General features: G+C 42.5%; 1 protein-coding gene across 13 annotated transcripts in view; it reads right to left on the reverse strand.

Moving 5' to 3' along the window:
* The window catches only part of FAM168B (family with sequence similarity 168 member B), a 38,814-nt gene that overhangs the window by 5,266 nt on the left and 17,793 nt on the right, over positions 1–15,755 (reverse strand). For all 13 annotated transcript variants that reach the window (XM_044769257.2, XM_044769256.2, XM_044769259.2 and 10 more), the window contains 2 exons: positions 1,764–1,906; positions 1,451–1,628 (listed from right to left, as the gene is read on the reverse strand). In XM_044769257.2, coding sequence (XP_044625192.2) covers positions 1,451–1,628; positions 1,764–1,906 — 321 coding nt within the window. The remainder of the gene's footprint in view (positions 1–1,450; positions 1,629–1,763; positions 1,907–15,755) is intronic.

Genomic DNA, 15,755 nt, shown 5'->3' on the forward strand with positions numbered 1-15,755 from the left:
TGATAATATGTTTGTAGAAGCCTTTGTGCCTCCTCTTCATACAAGCCCACTCAAATATTTTTGCAGATCAGATGGTCAACAACAAAATTTAAAAATTATTATTCAGCCTTAAAAAGGAAGGAAATTTGTCACACGCTACAACATGGATGAACCTTTAGGACGTTATGCTAAGGGAAATAAGCCAGTGAGAAAAGGACAAAAACTGCATGATTCCACTTACACGAGGTCCCCGGAGTGGGCAAACCGACAGAGACAGAAAGGAGAAGGGTGGCTGCCAGGGGCTGGGGGAGGGGAAAGGAGAGCTGCTGTCTAATGGGGACAGAGTGTCAGTTTTGCAACATGAAAAAGTTCTGGATATTTTTTTCACAACAGTGTGAATACACTAAATGCTGTTGAACTGTACACTTAAAACTCGGGGATTCTGAGAGTCCATTTATAGACAAGCATCACCCCAAAGCTAACAGCCTCCTCTTGCATCTCTTCATTGCTTCCCTGCCCACACCCAGCCCAGGGCCTGTCATCTCCTCCCTCCATGTGTCGCAAACATGCAGGTTCCGTCTGTGCCACATCTCCTTTGCATTCACAGCTAAGTATGGGAAAACCAAATAAAATAAGACACTCTGAGCAGAAACACACATGGTGTCCTGAAACACCTTCTCTCTGGCACGTTTCCTTACACTGAACTAAAGTCTAGACAAACAATGATGGGACAATATATTTTTTTAAAATTCCCTGCCATGGGCCACCAAGTGTATCATGTGTATCTGGCCCCTCTGCCACAGCAACTCACATGTCCACAGGAAGGAATCTAATCCCTAGACATTAAAGCAAGCCCCTAGGGTTCCCCGGTCCCGGGGAGATGTGCCCATCCTCACCAGGGGTCTCCCCTCTCTGTGGTCTGTTTTCCTAACCTAGAGGAAGCCTTGGGAAGCAGAGCTGATAGGAGCCAAACGACTCTGACAAGCAGCTGTTCTCTATTAACACAAGACCAGCTTTCCCAGATTCATGAAAACACCCTCATTTAGACAATGTGGCTTGTAAAAGCAGCCCACACTAAAGAGAAATATCATGAGAGCAGGTCCCCAGAACATAAAGTATCCCCTTCTGCTCAAACTTCATGCGCTCACCGGCTGAGCTGGTCACTCCTTGTCCCTACTGGCTCAGCTCACCAACAAAGTGGCCCCATCAAACCCAGAGGGCAATATCCAGTCACACTCCCTGGGAGGGTACTAGTTCATGGTTTGTTACTCTGAATCCCACAACCCAGTCTGCTCTCAACTGAAAGAAGGGGAGGGAAAGAAAAAGACAATATGCTGATGCTTCCCAAAAGCATCAGGTCCTTCCCCATAGCTCTAGCCACAAAAAAGGCCAGGGGTCAGAGTACCAGTGAGCGCTCCCTCCCCCAGCTCTCATGCCACCGTGGGACAGGCACCCAAGGTCAGGGACTCACCTGCTGACATCGCCATAGTGGTCCCAGCCACCATGCCCATGGTGACCCCATTGCCTCTAGGTGGAGGGATAGGTGCAGGGTACACCGTCGCCGGCATGCCATTGGGCTGCACCACCGTGGTGTGGTGGATGACGTGAGGAGGTGCTGCGTACAGAGGTTGTGTGTAGTATGTGCCTTGCTGTGGAGAAGAAGAGAAACATCTGCCACACAAGGTCCCACGCCCACTGGGTCAGAGCCCAGGTGGAACCAACCCTTCCCACAAACACAGAGCCCAAGAGCAGCATTAAGAGAGCATGGTACAACCCAGGCCTACCTGTGCGTATGGGCTCTGCTGGGGGTAGGCACTTCGCACGGGGTACACGGCGGTCTGGTAGGGGTTGGGGGAGGAGGAGTACGGTGGCACTGCCCCACTAGTGGGGGAACAGGACACTTTGTAAGGTGTGCCAGGAGTGTAACCTGAAACAAAGAAGGAAGGCCAACAGCATTAATTCAATCCCACGTTTGGCCAGGCATGGGGGAGGGGCTGAGTCACAGTGAGGAGCAAAGTCAAGATCTGACACCTCTGTGGCCCTGTCTGTCTGTCCTCCACTAAGATTTGATTTCATTTCTTAGAGTTTATTTGCAAGTATCGGGGCGGGGGGGGGTGCGTCTAGGGAGGAGGGGGAAAACCAAAGGAGACAGTCCTGTTGAGAGTGTACTCCCTGTCGGAACATGAGCTGGCGTGACCTTCCTGGGGCACAAGATGGCATTAACAGTGTGTATGTCTTCTAATCCCACAATTCCACTCCTAGAAATTTATTTTAAAGAAACAAGCATGGGATTTGAACAAAGACTCAACTGTAAGCATGCTTATCACAGTGTTGTTTATTACAGCAAAAACAAAACGAGAAACTTCTCAAATACCAGGGATAGAGTAAAAAGACTTCTGAGGTAAGAGAGCAGGTTGAACACAAACATTTGCCTCTGTCTCTATTCAAAGTGACAATAAAGCAGATTAACAAATAAAAAGACATAAAGCCATACAGATCAAGAATGGAAGACAAGACACTTTGGAACCTAAAAAGCAGAAGTGGGAAATGATTCAGCAGACTCAAAAAAGGTGTACTCTCAGCCAGCAGTGACGAGGATCAAGACGCAGCCTGAGCCCAGAGAAGCCCGTTCCCAACACCTAGAAACTGTCCAGGTCCCCAGGACCGAGCACTCGTTCCCAGGAGCCGATGAAGAGCACTATCTGGAAGGGCGGCTGAGTCTCTCTGGTCAGCAGTGAGACGCCTGCCTCCCCTTGCTGACCCCCACGCCACAGAGAATATGGGTTTATTCTCTGGGGAAGGCAAGAGAGGCTACGAACTCAGAACTGCTATGTTCATAGCACCTTTACTCATAAGGATCAAATGTCCACCAGCAAACTGTGGTACATCCACAGAATGAAATACTACTCAGCAAGCAAAAGGATAGAACTGCTGATACACACAATATGAGATAAATCTCAAAAAAAGCTGTAACACGCCAAGGAAGCCAGACACAAGAATACACGCTGAGTCCACTGGTATGAAATTCTAGGAAAGACCAACCTAATCTACAGTGAAAACCAGTAATAGTCACGCAACATTTAACGATGGATATACAGATATACATTCTAAGAAATGTGTTCCTTGGCAATGTCATCACTGTGCGAACATCAGAGTTCACTGACACAAACCTAGATGGTAGAGCCCACTACACACCTAGGTTACATTATAGCTTATTGCTCCTAGGCCACAAACCTGTACAGCATGTTAATGTACTGAATACTGAAGGGAATTCTAACACAACAGTAAGTACTTGTGTATTTAAACACATCTAAACATAGAAAAAGTACAGTCAAAATATTGACTGAAAGATTACAAACAGTACACCTTTAATGGGGCACTTGCCGTGAATGCAGTTTGCAGGACTGGAGTAGCTCTGGGTGAGTCAGTGGGTGGTGAGCAAATGTGAAGGCCTAGGACATTACTGTCACTACTGTAGACTTTATAACACTGTTCACTTAGGCTACACTAAATTTACAAAAAAAGATTTTTCTTTCAAATTAAGCCTAGCCTACTGTAACTTTTTTACTGGTTATAACCTTTTTGTTTTTAACTTTTTGACTCTTATAACAACACTTAGCTTAAAACACACACTGTACAGCTGCACAAAAACATTTTCTTTATGTATCCTTATTCTGTAAGCTTTCTTCTATTTTTAAAATTTTTTTATTTTTTTTACTTTTTAAACTTTTTTTGTAAAAACTAAGACACAAACACACACGTTAGCCTAGGCCTACACAGGGTCAGGATCATCAATATCACTGTCGTCCACCTCCAGCTGTTGTCCCACTGGAGGTTGTCCAGGAGCAACAACATGCCTCTCCTATGCTAACAGTGCCTCTTCTGGAACACCTCCTGAAGGACCTGCCTGAGGATCTTCCTGAGGAAGTGCGACTCTTTTCAGAAACACGTCCATGGTGGTTTGCTTGGTTTCTTTTTTTCATCACAGATTTGCTTTTAAGCAGATAATGCACCATGAACATTCCTTCCTCTCCATTAATGAAAACTTTTTGGTATTGAGGTCCATGTTTTCAAACTTCTTAAGGAGCTTGTTAAGGTCTGCAAATGCTTCTGCTAAACCCTTCACTGCGAATTTTCTTGGCGGTTCCTCTTTCCCTTCTCCTGGAGTTTCCTCTTCTCTTGGCTCTTCCTCAGCTGTGTGTTCCTGTTCCAGTTCCAACAACTCCTCATTAGTCAATTCCTCAGGGACCACCTCTAGGAGCTCCTCAAAGTCAACGTCATCTACACCCAGGTTAAAGTTGTTTGCCGGTTCAACCACACAGCCTTGTTGCTGGTTGATTTCTGCAGCCTCCTCATCCTTGGCAAATCCTTTGAAGACATGGACGAACCTTTTGAGTGTGTTCTTCCAGATGCCATTCATACACTTCTTGGTGACATCATCTCAAGCCCAAGCAAGATTCTTTGTGCAGTCACAGATGCTGTAATCCTTCCAGAATTGCATCAGTGTCTTCCTCAGTTGCAGCAATGGCCTGGTCAAAGGTCCTCCTCAGGTAGCAGGCCTTAAAAAACTGCTGTTACTCTTTGATCCCTTGGTTGGATCCAAGAGGTGGCATTTGGAGGGAGATATCAGAGATGCCACTCTGATGCTGGGATGAAGATCACCAATAAAAGGAGGATGTCTGGGAGCTTTATCAACAATAAGCAAAATCTTGAAAGGTATGTTATTCTCCAAACTACCTCTTCATTTTGCTGGCACAGCAATTCAGGAGGGCGTCTTGGAAGAGCAGCTGGGTCATCCGTGACTTCTTACTGTTCCTGTAGTTCACTGGCAGTGTGTGCTCACTGATATGCTTGGAGGCGCTGGAGTTCTCACTGTGCCAGATCACAAAGGGTTCAATTTGCAGCCTGAGACACTGCCCCCAAGTAAGACTGTTATCCTGTCCTTAAAAGCCTTGAAACCTGGCACTGTCTTGGCCTCCTTATGGATCAAAGTCCTTTTAGGCACATGTTTCCAGAAAAGGGAGGTTTTATCCACACTGAATGTTTGCTCTGGCAAGTAATTTTCCTCACAATCAGCTTATCTAGTTTCCAAAAATTCTTCAGCTGCCTTCACATCAGCACTGGCAGCACTGCCTTCACATCACCACTCACTCTCATGTTGTGTATGAATAATGATTCTTGAATCCTTTAAACCTCTCAGAGCTAGCAGTAAATTCAACATCATAGCCAGGTCCAGCTTTTTCTTTCAACATCACAAACCAACTTTTTGCTTTGGCCATGATTGTCATGGTGCTGAGAGGGATATGTTCTGTGTCTCGTCTTCAATCCAGGTCATTACAATTTTCCTCATGTCTGCTACATATAGGCCCTTCTCGAATTCTTGTTAATATCGTTGCCGTCAATGAAGCAGATCCTTTAACAGCTTCTGTCACTTTGTTCTTGTTCTTCAAGATCGTGGCTATGGTAGAATGGGACATGCCTGACTGATGAGTAATAACCATCACTGATTTTTCACCTTCGTAGCTCTTAATCACTTTCAATTTCATTTCCAGGTCAATCACTCGATGTGGCCTCTTACTGGCAATATTACCAGTGGATTTTGTACACTTAGTGGCCATGATAAACAAAATACAAGATGAAATCAAGCACAGGAGAAAATGAAGCAATCAAGATGAGCGAAAACAAGATGTATGAGGCTGCTGCCGGTGCAACACAGCATACTGTTTTACAGTGAACATTTTTTTAAATAAGTAGAAAGAGTACACTTTAAAATAACAAGTATAGCACAGTAAATACATAAATCAGTAACATACTCATTTATCATCATTATCGAGTATTATGTACTGTCCATATAGCTTGTGTTATACTTTTATACAACTGGCAGTGCAGCATGTTTGTTTACACCAGCATCACCGTAAATGTGAGTAATGTACTACGTGCTACGACGTTACGACAGCTATGATGTCACCAGGCAACAGGAATTTCTGAGTTCCCCCTATAATCCTTATGGTACCACAATCATATATATGGCCTGGCATTGACAAAGACAACATTATGTGGCACATTAAGATAGTTGTACCCAGGGGCCTGAGGAACCGTTCAGAGGAATGAAGCCACTTGATTGTGGTAGTGTTACACATCTGTATACATCTAAACACACCAAACTGCACACTTAAAAGGATGACTTTCAGTATTTGTAAATTATACCTCAATAAAACTGCTAAGAAAGCCTGAGACACCATTTCTCATTCAGCAGAACAGCTGACATTGTGGAGTGCTCACATGCGGTCCATAGGAGTATCAAACAGTACAACTTCTCATAAAACTACAGATATACTTCCCATAGGGCCCAGCAATTCACCTCTAGACATTTTCTCTAGAAGAATGAAAACATATGACCACAATAAGACCTGTAAAAAGTGTTCACCAATCTTAATTATACTAGCCGAAAAATGGGAAATAATCCAAATGTTCATCAACAGGAGAATGGGTAAATTACAAAACATCCATATAAACACTATTCAGTATCAAAAGGAAAAAACATGGATGAATCTCAAATCATGCTAAACTTTTAAAAGAGCAGACACAGAGGAGCACACACTGCATGATCTCATTTTCGATACCTAACAAGTAAACCCAGCCGTGGGGATGGAAATTAGAAGTGGCCAGCGGATCTGGAGAGGGCAAAAGGAAAGCTTCCGGAATGATGAAAGTGCTTGGTGTTTTATTTCAGGTGGTGGTTACATGAGTATGTACAATTATCAACATTCATCCAACTGAACACAGTATGTGAATGTCTCTGCATAAATTATATCTCAAGTTCAAAAAATAAGCTAAGGGGCCGGCCCGGTGGCGCAGGGGTTAAGTTCAACATGCTCCATTTCAGTGGCCTGGGTCCACAGGTTCAGACCCTGAGCATGGACCTAGGCACCATTCATCAAGCCATGCTGTGGCAGCATCCCACACATAAAAGAGAGGAAGACTGGCACAGATGTTAGCTCAGGGACAACCTTCCTCAGGCAAAAAGAGGAAGACTGGCAATGGATGTTAACTCAGAGCTAATATTCCTCACCAAAAGAAAAATAATAATAAGGTGAGTATAAATTAAAGCTATAATTAAATTAAAATTCAAGTTTGAAAGCTTTAAATTATATTATTGGACTGTGTACATTTATTTTGCCTTTAATTTAAAGGAGAGAAGGAGAATGAATGACTCCAAGCTATGCATCAGTTTTAAATGATCCTTTTTTTTAAAACCACAAGAAAAAAAAAACCTTTTCCTCCAAGGAGCCAAGTCAGTCCTGGAGGTCCTCAGTAGAACTGTCAAGTACTTTGTGTGGTGAGGGTCGTTAAACCTTAATGCTATGTTTTCTCATTTACTCCCCAAAGCGCTCTTCATGGCATTCATGATGAAGATGCTGATAAACATGCGACTGCCCAAAAAGCTGCACAATCCTAAGCAGCAGAGCAGGTACTCAAAACCCTATCCAGTTGCATCGAGTCCCGACTCCTTTGACCCAGTCAGGTAACTCCCAAGCTCAGCTAGTTTCTGTTTGAAGAGAGAAAAGATCATCCCAGTTTCCCTACATTATTTTGAAATTTATTAACTGCTGTTACTATTAAGTAAAAACAATGCCAAAATTTGAATACACCAATTTTCGATACTAGTACGCAACTAAAAAAGCAGAATAAAGAGACTTTCAGTCAGGATTTGGAAAAGCAACTTTAACCTTAAAGACAAGAGCAGTTAAAAAGTCCCTCTCTCCAGCTGCTCATGTCCTAGTCTTTAAGAGGGATAAAAAAGGAACGTGCTGGTTTCATGGGTATATACATGTTAAAATTCATCAAACTGAAGCTTTAAATATTTACATTTTATTGTACACCAATTATACAATAAGATTGTAAAACATTTTAATTATAAAGAAAAAGGTAATGTGAAAACTATCGATTTCTAACCAAGCACTGACACTCCGAGGAGGAGGCTCAGTGACAGCTCCTGTTTCCCCATAAATGACTGGCTAACTCAGAGGAGGAAATGAGGTGCTGGTGCGTGGTGGGCACGCCTGTGACCAGTCACAGTGACGCAAGCATTGCACTAAAGCACAGTGGCTGTTCGTCACGTCACACAACCATGCATAGGGCCAGGCCCCAACACAGAGCTGATCAGGGGAGGTCCAGCCCTCTTGACAAGGTGCTGACTTCAGGGGAAAAGCACAAGAAAACAGACCACCAACAGAACAGCACCGATACAGTCTTGGCTGGCAAAAGCTGGAGTCAGGCTGTCTCAAAAAGAAAAAAGAACTTTGTGGATGAGGTCTGGCTAGCTCCCTGCTCCCCAAGCCACCATCTCATCACTTCTCACGACCTTGCAGCAGCTGCGTCATCGGGCCAACACACAGGAGACCACTGCCAAACGTGGTTTCCATTCCTTGGCTTAACCCGTGTCTTTCTCATTATTTCTAGGCCTGAATGAAGAGATCCTCCCAGGAGCTACTAAACTCATCTGACCAAAATGCTATCAATTTTTTCTAAAACTGTCTGACAATCAGCATAATTCACAGAACTGCCCACTGTTATGTCATATTTTGAGAACAAATGCTAGACTTACAAGTGGAGAATCACATTCAGAATTTCCGGTGCTAGCCAGTTTTCATACGGCTAAAAGAAAACCAACCAACAAGGCCCTTCTTTATCATACAATTAAAAAAATTCATGATATAGATAACTGGAAACACAAATACTGATTGTGATACTATTAATAGTATCAAGGAAATTATTATTTTTTAGGTATGACGATACATATTTTTAAATTTATCTTTTAAAGGTAATACTGAAAAACTGACAAGTATAATCTGAGATTGGCTTCAAAATAATATAGGGGAAAGTGGTTGGAGTATAGACGAAAAAGATCAGCTATGAGCTAATAACTGCCAAGCTAGGTGATGGGCAAATGGACATCACACGCTGTGTACTTGTGTCTATACAGAAGGTCCCCAACTTACAATGTTTTTGATTTTACGATGGTGCAAAAGCCATATGCATTCAGTAGAAACCATACTTCAGATGCTGAATTTTTATCTTTTCCTGGGCTAGCGATACACTGTATGATACTTTCTCAGGGTGCTGGGCAGTGGCAACAACCTACAACTCCCAGTCAGCCACGTGATAATAGGGGTAAAGTACCAACACACTTATAACCATTGTGTACCCAGACACTCATTGTGTTTTTCACTTTCAGTGCAGTATTCAATAAATTACACGAGATATCCAATACTTAATTATAAAATAGGCTTTGTGTTAGATGATTTTGTCCAATTGAAGGCTAATGTAAGTGTTCTGAGCACTTTTAAGGAAGGCTAGGCTAAGCTATGATGTTCGGTAGGTGAGGTGTATTAAATGCTTTTTCAACTTATCATATTTTCAACTTAAGATAGGTTTATTGGGACATAACCCCATCACAGGTTGAGAAAGAACTGTATTTGAAATTTTTGTAATAAAAACTTTTTAAAGTCAAAATATTTCTTAAAAGGTTAGGCAGACTTATGGATTGAAAGAGACAAAAAACATAACAAATTCAGCTTCATAAACAAATTCAACATATATATGTTGAATAGATCCTGGTTCCAAAAATGTTTTCAAATTTTTGAGACAAACGGGCAAACAAACATGAACTATTAAATAAAACTGGGGAATTTCTGTTTCTAAGTGTGATATGGAAGTGTCGTGCTGAAGCGCACCCTCACTGTTATTGTAACAAGGGCCACAATGAAGTCCATGGGCCAAGACCCACAAGGGTTACAACTCTGAATTAGCTCAGCAGAAAAACAAACAACAAAACACACACACACTCATCTTTATATAGTAGATAAAGCAAATATGGCAAAATGATAACTGAGGAATTCAGGTGGTATTATGAATATTCACCATATTGTTCTCTCAATTTTTCTGTGTATCTGAAAATTTTTTATAGTAAATAAAGTGGGAAAAATTATAATGCCTTCAGATGGTGACACACAATTGAGAGAAGATCTAAGCCAGCCAGCCAATCTTCCTCAAAACAACAGTCATGCAAAAGCTGAAGGGACAAGTAAGGAAGCTGACAGGCCCACTGACTGCCACTGGGAGACAAACATAAAAATCTTGCTGAGTCTTAAGGCCATGAGGGGAAGGCCCCATGGTGTAGTGGTTAAGTTCTCATGCTCCACTTTGGTGGGTTTGAATCCTAGGCGCGGATCTACGCACCACTTATCAAGCCATGCTGTGGCAGCAACCTACATAGAAAATAGAGGAAGACTGGCACGGATGTTAGCTCAGGGCTAATCTTCCTCAAGCAAAGGGAAAAAAAGGCCTTGAAGAGAAAGGCATGGCTCTTCAGCAGTCTGATCTGGAAGCTGATCTGGTGGCTAGGTGACCAGCTGGAAGACCAAATAAAGGTAAAACGTGCCAGTGTTTAATACACACAGCCAACGTTCTACAGAAAGTCAAGGTTAAGCCGATTCACAAAAGAATGAGAAGGAAAGGGAGAAGCTGCTTGAGGAAGGGAAAACACGTAAGCAATGAGGTTAAGACCTGGAAGAAAACCTGGAGGAAAAAGAACCTCTAAAAAACCCATCAATTCTCCTAATAAGAAAGTCCATGACCATTTTGTCAGTGTTCAAACTGCAGAATGAGGTCGGAGCTTGAACTGAAGAGAAGATTGAAGCAGCCAACCTAAACAAGCTTCCAAGAATACAGCGTAAAACTATGAAGGAGCTCCAGGCATAACCCCTCCAAAAACAGAGGTTTCTCTAAATTCAGAAGCACTCTTGGCCACCACATCCACTGAAAAAAGTGAAGTCCTTTACCCACAATCAACAATCAGCCAAGCTAAGAGGTCCTTCTTCTCTTCTCAGAGGCCGGAGGCCACGGCAGTGGACATCCCTCCAACTGGCCTAGGTCTCCTCGTCACCTGAGGTGTCTATTCTAACACCTGCCTCATAGGTGGGCTTTGTTGAAGATAAAGGGATGATACAGGGATCTATGAGGTGTGTGCATCTGTCAGAATGTAGTGAATGGTACTCAAAGTCTATGCACCTTACATATGGAAATTTCACCTAAAAACAAAACAAATAAAGAACTGTAAACAAACATTAATAATACGCATGCTGAAGTACATAGGGTGAAGTATACTTACATCCACAACTTACTTCAAAACACATGAAGAAACACAATGGACTAAAGGATGGATAGAGGGATATACGTGTAACACAAACAAAATGGTAATTTTAAAAAATTTCATTCTAGCATCTTGGCAGTGCATTCAGCTTCTCTGTATGTTTCAAAATTTTCACAATAAAATGGTGGAAAAAGTCACCCACTATTTCTACTAATTATAGCAATGGTTTTTAATATATATTATCTTACTACTTATTCTTATAACTGTGAGCTACGTCCTACTACTCAGCAGAAAATGTATTCTGGTTTGTTGTACAGGCAATATTACACTACTTTCTATCCAACATTCAAGACAAATCAGTTTCATGGAAAGCAAACATGTCTCCCACACAATTAAAAACTAAATGTGTGCTAGGCACTTTCCTTTGTTCATTTATATAGCACTAGATTCACTGTATTACACCACAGAACCTCAACAGGAACCTTACGAACTTAAATAAATACACACACACATACACATCTCACGTTATCCAAAACAGACACTGCTTCTCTGAGAGAGTTTTTACACTTGCAAACCATCCACGGTACAAAACCAAGTACCTTCACTGCTAAGTCTTTCAAAAACAATAATAGCTTTCGCTATTCTGCTTCCCTACAAAGACCACCCATACCAATGCCACAAAGACAAGAGAACGGTTACAACTCTTCTTTTACTCTCGCCAAACACGTGAGCCACCACTGGCTGACTTCCTCTCGGGGAAGAACTCACCCATAGGGCCACTGTTCTTAGACTGCTAATTGTGAGGTGCCAGCTTTCCATATTTGAATGGATCACTTTTTCCAAAAGCACTGTATTACCACACAGATTGTATATAATAATTTTCCGAGTGTAATAAACATTTATTTAGAAAATTTGGAAAATTCAGAAACACAAAGTGTATGTAAGGAGGAAAGGCCTGCACCAAAACACAGCATGAGGAAATTGCAGAACAATGAAGACAAAAATATTACCAAGTACCAACGAAAAACCTAGGCTATAGTCAACCATTAGCAAGGAATCCAAATTCTCAGCAGCAACAACAGAAGCTGGAAAACAACTACGCAATTCCTCAAACCTCTGTGGGGAAATAACTGCTAGCCTAGAATTTCATATCCAGACAAACTACTGATGAAGTGTGAGGGTACAATAAAATGTTTCCAGACATGAAAAATCTCAAAATTGTGACTCTCTCATACTCTATTGGGAGATGACTGAAGCAGGAGAGGGGGCTTCAAAATGAGGTCACCAAGAAATAAAACACAAAACACCTCACATGGCCTGAAATGTTGAGAAGAGATGCCCACCACTGGGGGAAAGTCGGGGTTTTAAAGTTGGGGATACGGCTACAAAAATATCATCAAGGACAACAGGTCTAGGGAGGAAAAAGGAGTTTCAGAAGAAAATAGCCAAACATTCACAGGAGCAAACGATACTGACACAGTCACAACAGGGATGGGAAGGAGAGTGAGGGAATCTTTCAATTATGTGCATGTAAACCTTTAATTTAGGCAAGAGAGAAATAGATCCCATGACCCCACAACCTGATAACCACCCAATGCTTTTCTCTCCTGCGTGGCTGCCATAAGTGAAATTTAATTTTTAAACAAACCTGGGGTCCTACTTCACAGACAAAACTCTGAATTTAAAAAGGAGAAAAGCTCTACTATAAAGCATTTTCACTTATTAAACATCCTTCATAAACAAGCAGTAAGACCAGTTAAGCATTGCGACACAAACCAACAGTTTCATGAAACCATTACTTTGTTATTAGATATTATCTGCACTTGTATATAAAATGTTTGCACAGCTAGGGGCCAGCCTGGTGGCGCAGCGGTTAAGTTTGCACATTCCACTTCGGCGGCCCGGGGTTCGCCAGTTCGGATCCTGGGTGGAGACATGGCACCGCTTGGCAAAAGCCATGCTGTGGTAGGCATCCCACATATAAAATAGAGAAAGATGGGCATGGATGTTAGCTCAAGGCCAGGCTTCCTCAGCAAAAAAAGAGGAGGATTGCCAGATGTTAGCTCAGGGCTAATCTTCCTCAAAAAAAGAAAATGTTTGCACAGCTGATACATTCCTAGAAATGGGTCAGAAGGTCTTATTTTTAAGCTTCTTTCTAATATATTGCCAAGCTGTCCTCCAAAAAACTTTCCCCAATTTCCCCTTCATCCAGCAGCCATGCATGAAAGCAATGATGGAAGCTATTTCCCCCTTAGCAACATTTTCATCTTTTTAAAATATGTGCTGATGCAGTATCTAAATTACCTCTTAAATAGAGCTTACTACAAAGAAACGTTTCCTCAATGATTTTAGATGATCATCACAAATATCAGTTACAGAGGCTCATGACTGTAAATGGGAGTAGAAGAGAAGCCTGACTGTGCAGCCTCAGGGCCATGGGAGCCTGAGCCTGTGCTCGCTGCTGGAGTCCTCAAAGAACACAGCTGACTCATTACACAAATGGCAAAAACGAAATGAAATAACTTTCCTGGGAGTGACACAGCCAGGATTTGAGCCACATCCAGCTAACTCCACAGCCCAAACTCTTTCCAATATATTGCTCTGATTCCAGAAAAGGATAGCTCCTCTGATTGCACGTGTACTCAGCTGACTATGCTTGTTCGTGAGGACGAAATGAATGACACCTCCATTTCCAGATTCTGAGTAATGGAATCTTCCAGCCAAAGACATGACATCGCATCACGAGGTTCGCTAAACTCTCTGTCACACTTAGAAGAGCTAAGAAATAAGCAGTGTTAGGATTGCAGGAGTGCTTTAAAAGGCAAACTCGACATACACACCACCAACACTACACACCAGCTTTGTCCACAAATCTGGTGGTAAGAGAACCAAAAGGCAGAATGAGAAAGCAGCAGAAATGGAGAAAAACTTTTCTTTTTGTTTAGTTTTTTTAATAGTGACAACTTGGGTTTGCTCATCATATACAAAGAAAGGCCCACTGAAAAGGGAAATTAAAAAATTCAAGATATGAGGGGCTGCCCCCGTGGCTGAGTGGTTAAGTTCGCGTGCTCTGCTTCAGCCGCCCAGGGTTTCGCCGGTTCGAATCCTGGACGCAGACATGGCACCGTTCATCAGGCCATGCTGGGGCAGCGTCCCACACGCCACAGCTGGAAGGACCCACAACTAAAAATACACAACCATGTACCAGGGGGCTTTGGAAGAAAAAGCAAAAATAAAATCTTAAAAAAAAAAAATTCAAGATATGAAAACAGTGAGAGGACCCCAGAAAAACACAGGATCACAGCTGTGGCCCAGACCCAGCTCAGGAGGCTGAAAGCACTTGTGGGACAACTGTAGGACTTTCAGAGTACCGTTTATTTTTTCATTCTCAAATTTCACACACATCTTCATTCCCAGCTTCTCCGAAAAATCAGAATCTCTGGCACTGCTGGGCCAGCAGTCTGGCAGCCGACAACTATCAGGCACCTATCAGTGAATGCCCCTCTAAACTACGGAGGCCGTCGTGGCAGCCACCATGCCCACCAACCCCATTGCTCCCACCTGCCTGCCCCAGCTTCTGGGCTAGAGGAACAGCCTGAGAGCAGTCTTGCAAAAGTGGCAAGAAAAGACCCATCTCCCTAAGAGAAAGGAGATTTATGAGAGAAGATGGATGACACTTGTTCCACAGGTTGGCCCAGAGGCACCCAAAGGAGGAAGCCGTCCGTCAGCAGCACCGGACGCCCCAACACTGAGCTTCCTCTCAGGGCAGACACGCACTCTGGGCAGGGGGGAGCTTTGCCAGCCTCAAACAAACATGAGGCTCTTTTTGTAAAAGAATAAGAGTTGGTACATTTTCACATTAACCTTTACTCACGAAGAAAATGAGTACAAGTGAGCTGCCCTGGAAAATTCTAGGACAGTGACATTTTATGGTGGTCCGCAGCATGATCACACATAGTGACAAAGAACTAAAACTTATGCAAAAAATAAACTTCAATCTACTTCTAGCACCATATAAAAATTAATCCAAAATCGGTCATAAACAAAAAATGGCACAAGCACTTTGGAAGACAGTATGGCAGCTTCTTACAAAGTTACACATCAGCCTGCCTTGAGAACCAGCTGCTCCACTCCTTTGTATTTACTCAAGAGAAATGAAAGTATTATGTCCACACAAAGACTTGTGTACAAATATTCACAGCAGTTTCACTTATAACAGCCCAACACTGCCAACAGGCCAAATGTTCACAGAATACTACCCAACAATAAGAAGGAACAAACTACTGAAACATACTATAACATGGATGTCAAAATAATTACGCTGAATGAAAAAAATGTTCATTCTATATGACTCATTTATATAAAACTTTAGGAAATACAAACGATTGGTGAGTGAGAAAAAACACACGAGTGATTTCCTGGAGCTTGGGCAAGAGGTCAAAGGAGCAGGGGAAAACTCCTGCAGATGAGGGATTACGTTCACTCTCCATTCTCAGGGTGGTATGCATTATAGCAAAAGTTATCAAACTGCGCACTTCAAATATGCGCAGTCTATGTCATTTATGCCAAGAGAGCTGTTTAAAAAACCTCTCCCCAGCTGCAGGGACAAAGCACTTTTGCC

Source organism: Equus asinus, chromosome 4 (assembly GCF_041296235.1).
Source record: "Equus asinus isolate D_3611 breed Donkey chromosome 4, EquAss-T2T_v2, whole genome shotgun sequence".
Lineage (NCBI taxonomy): Eukaryota > Metazoa > Chordata > Mammalia > Perissodactyla > Equidae > Equus > Equus asinus.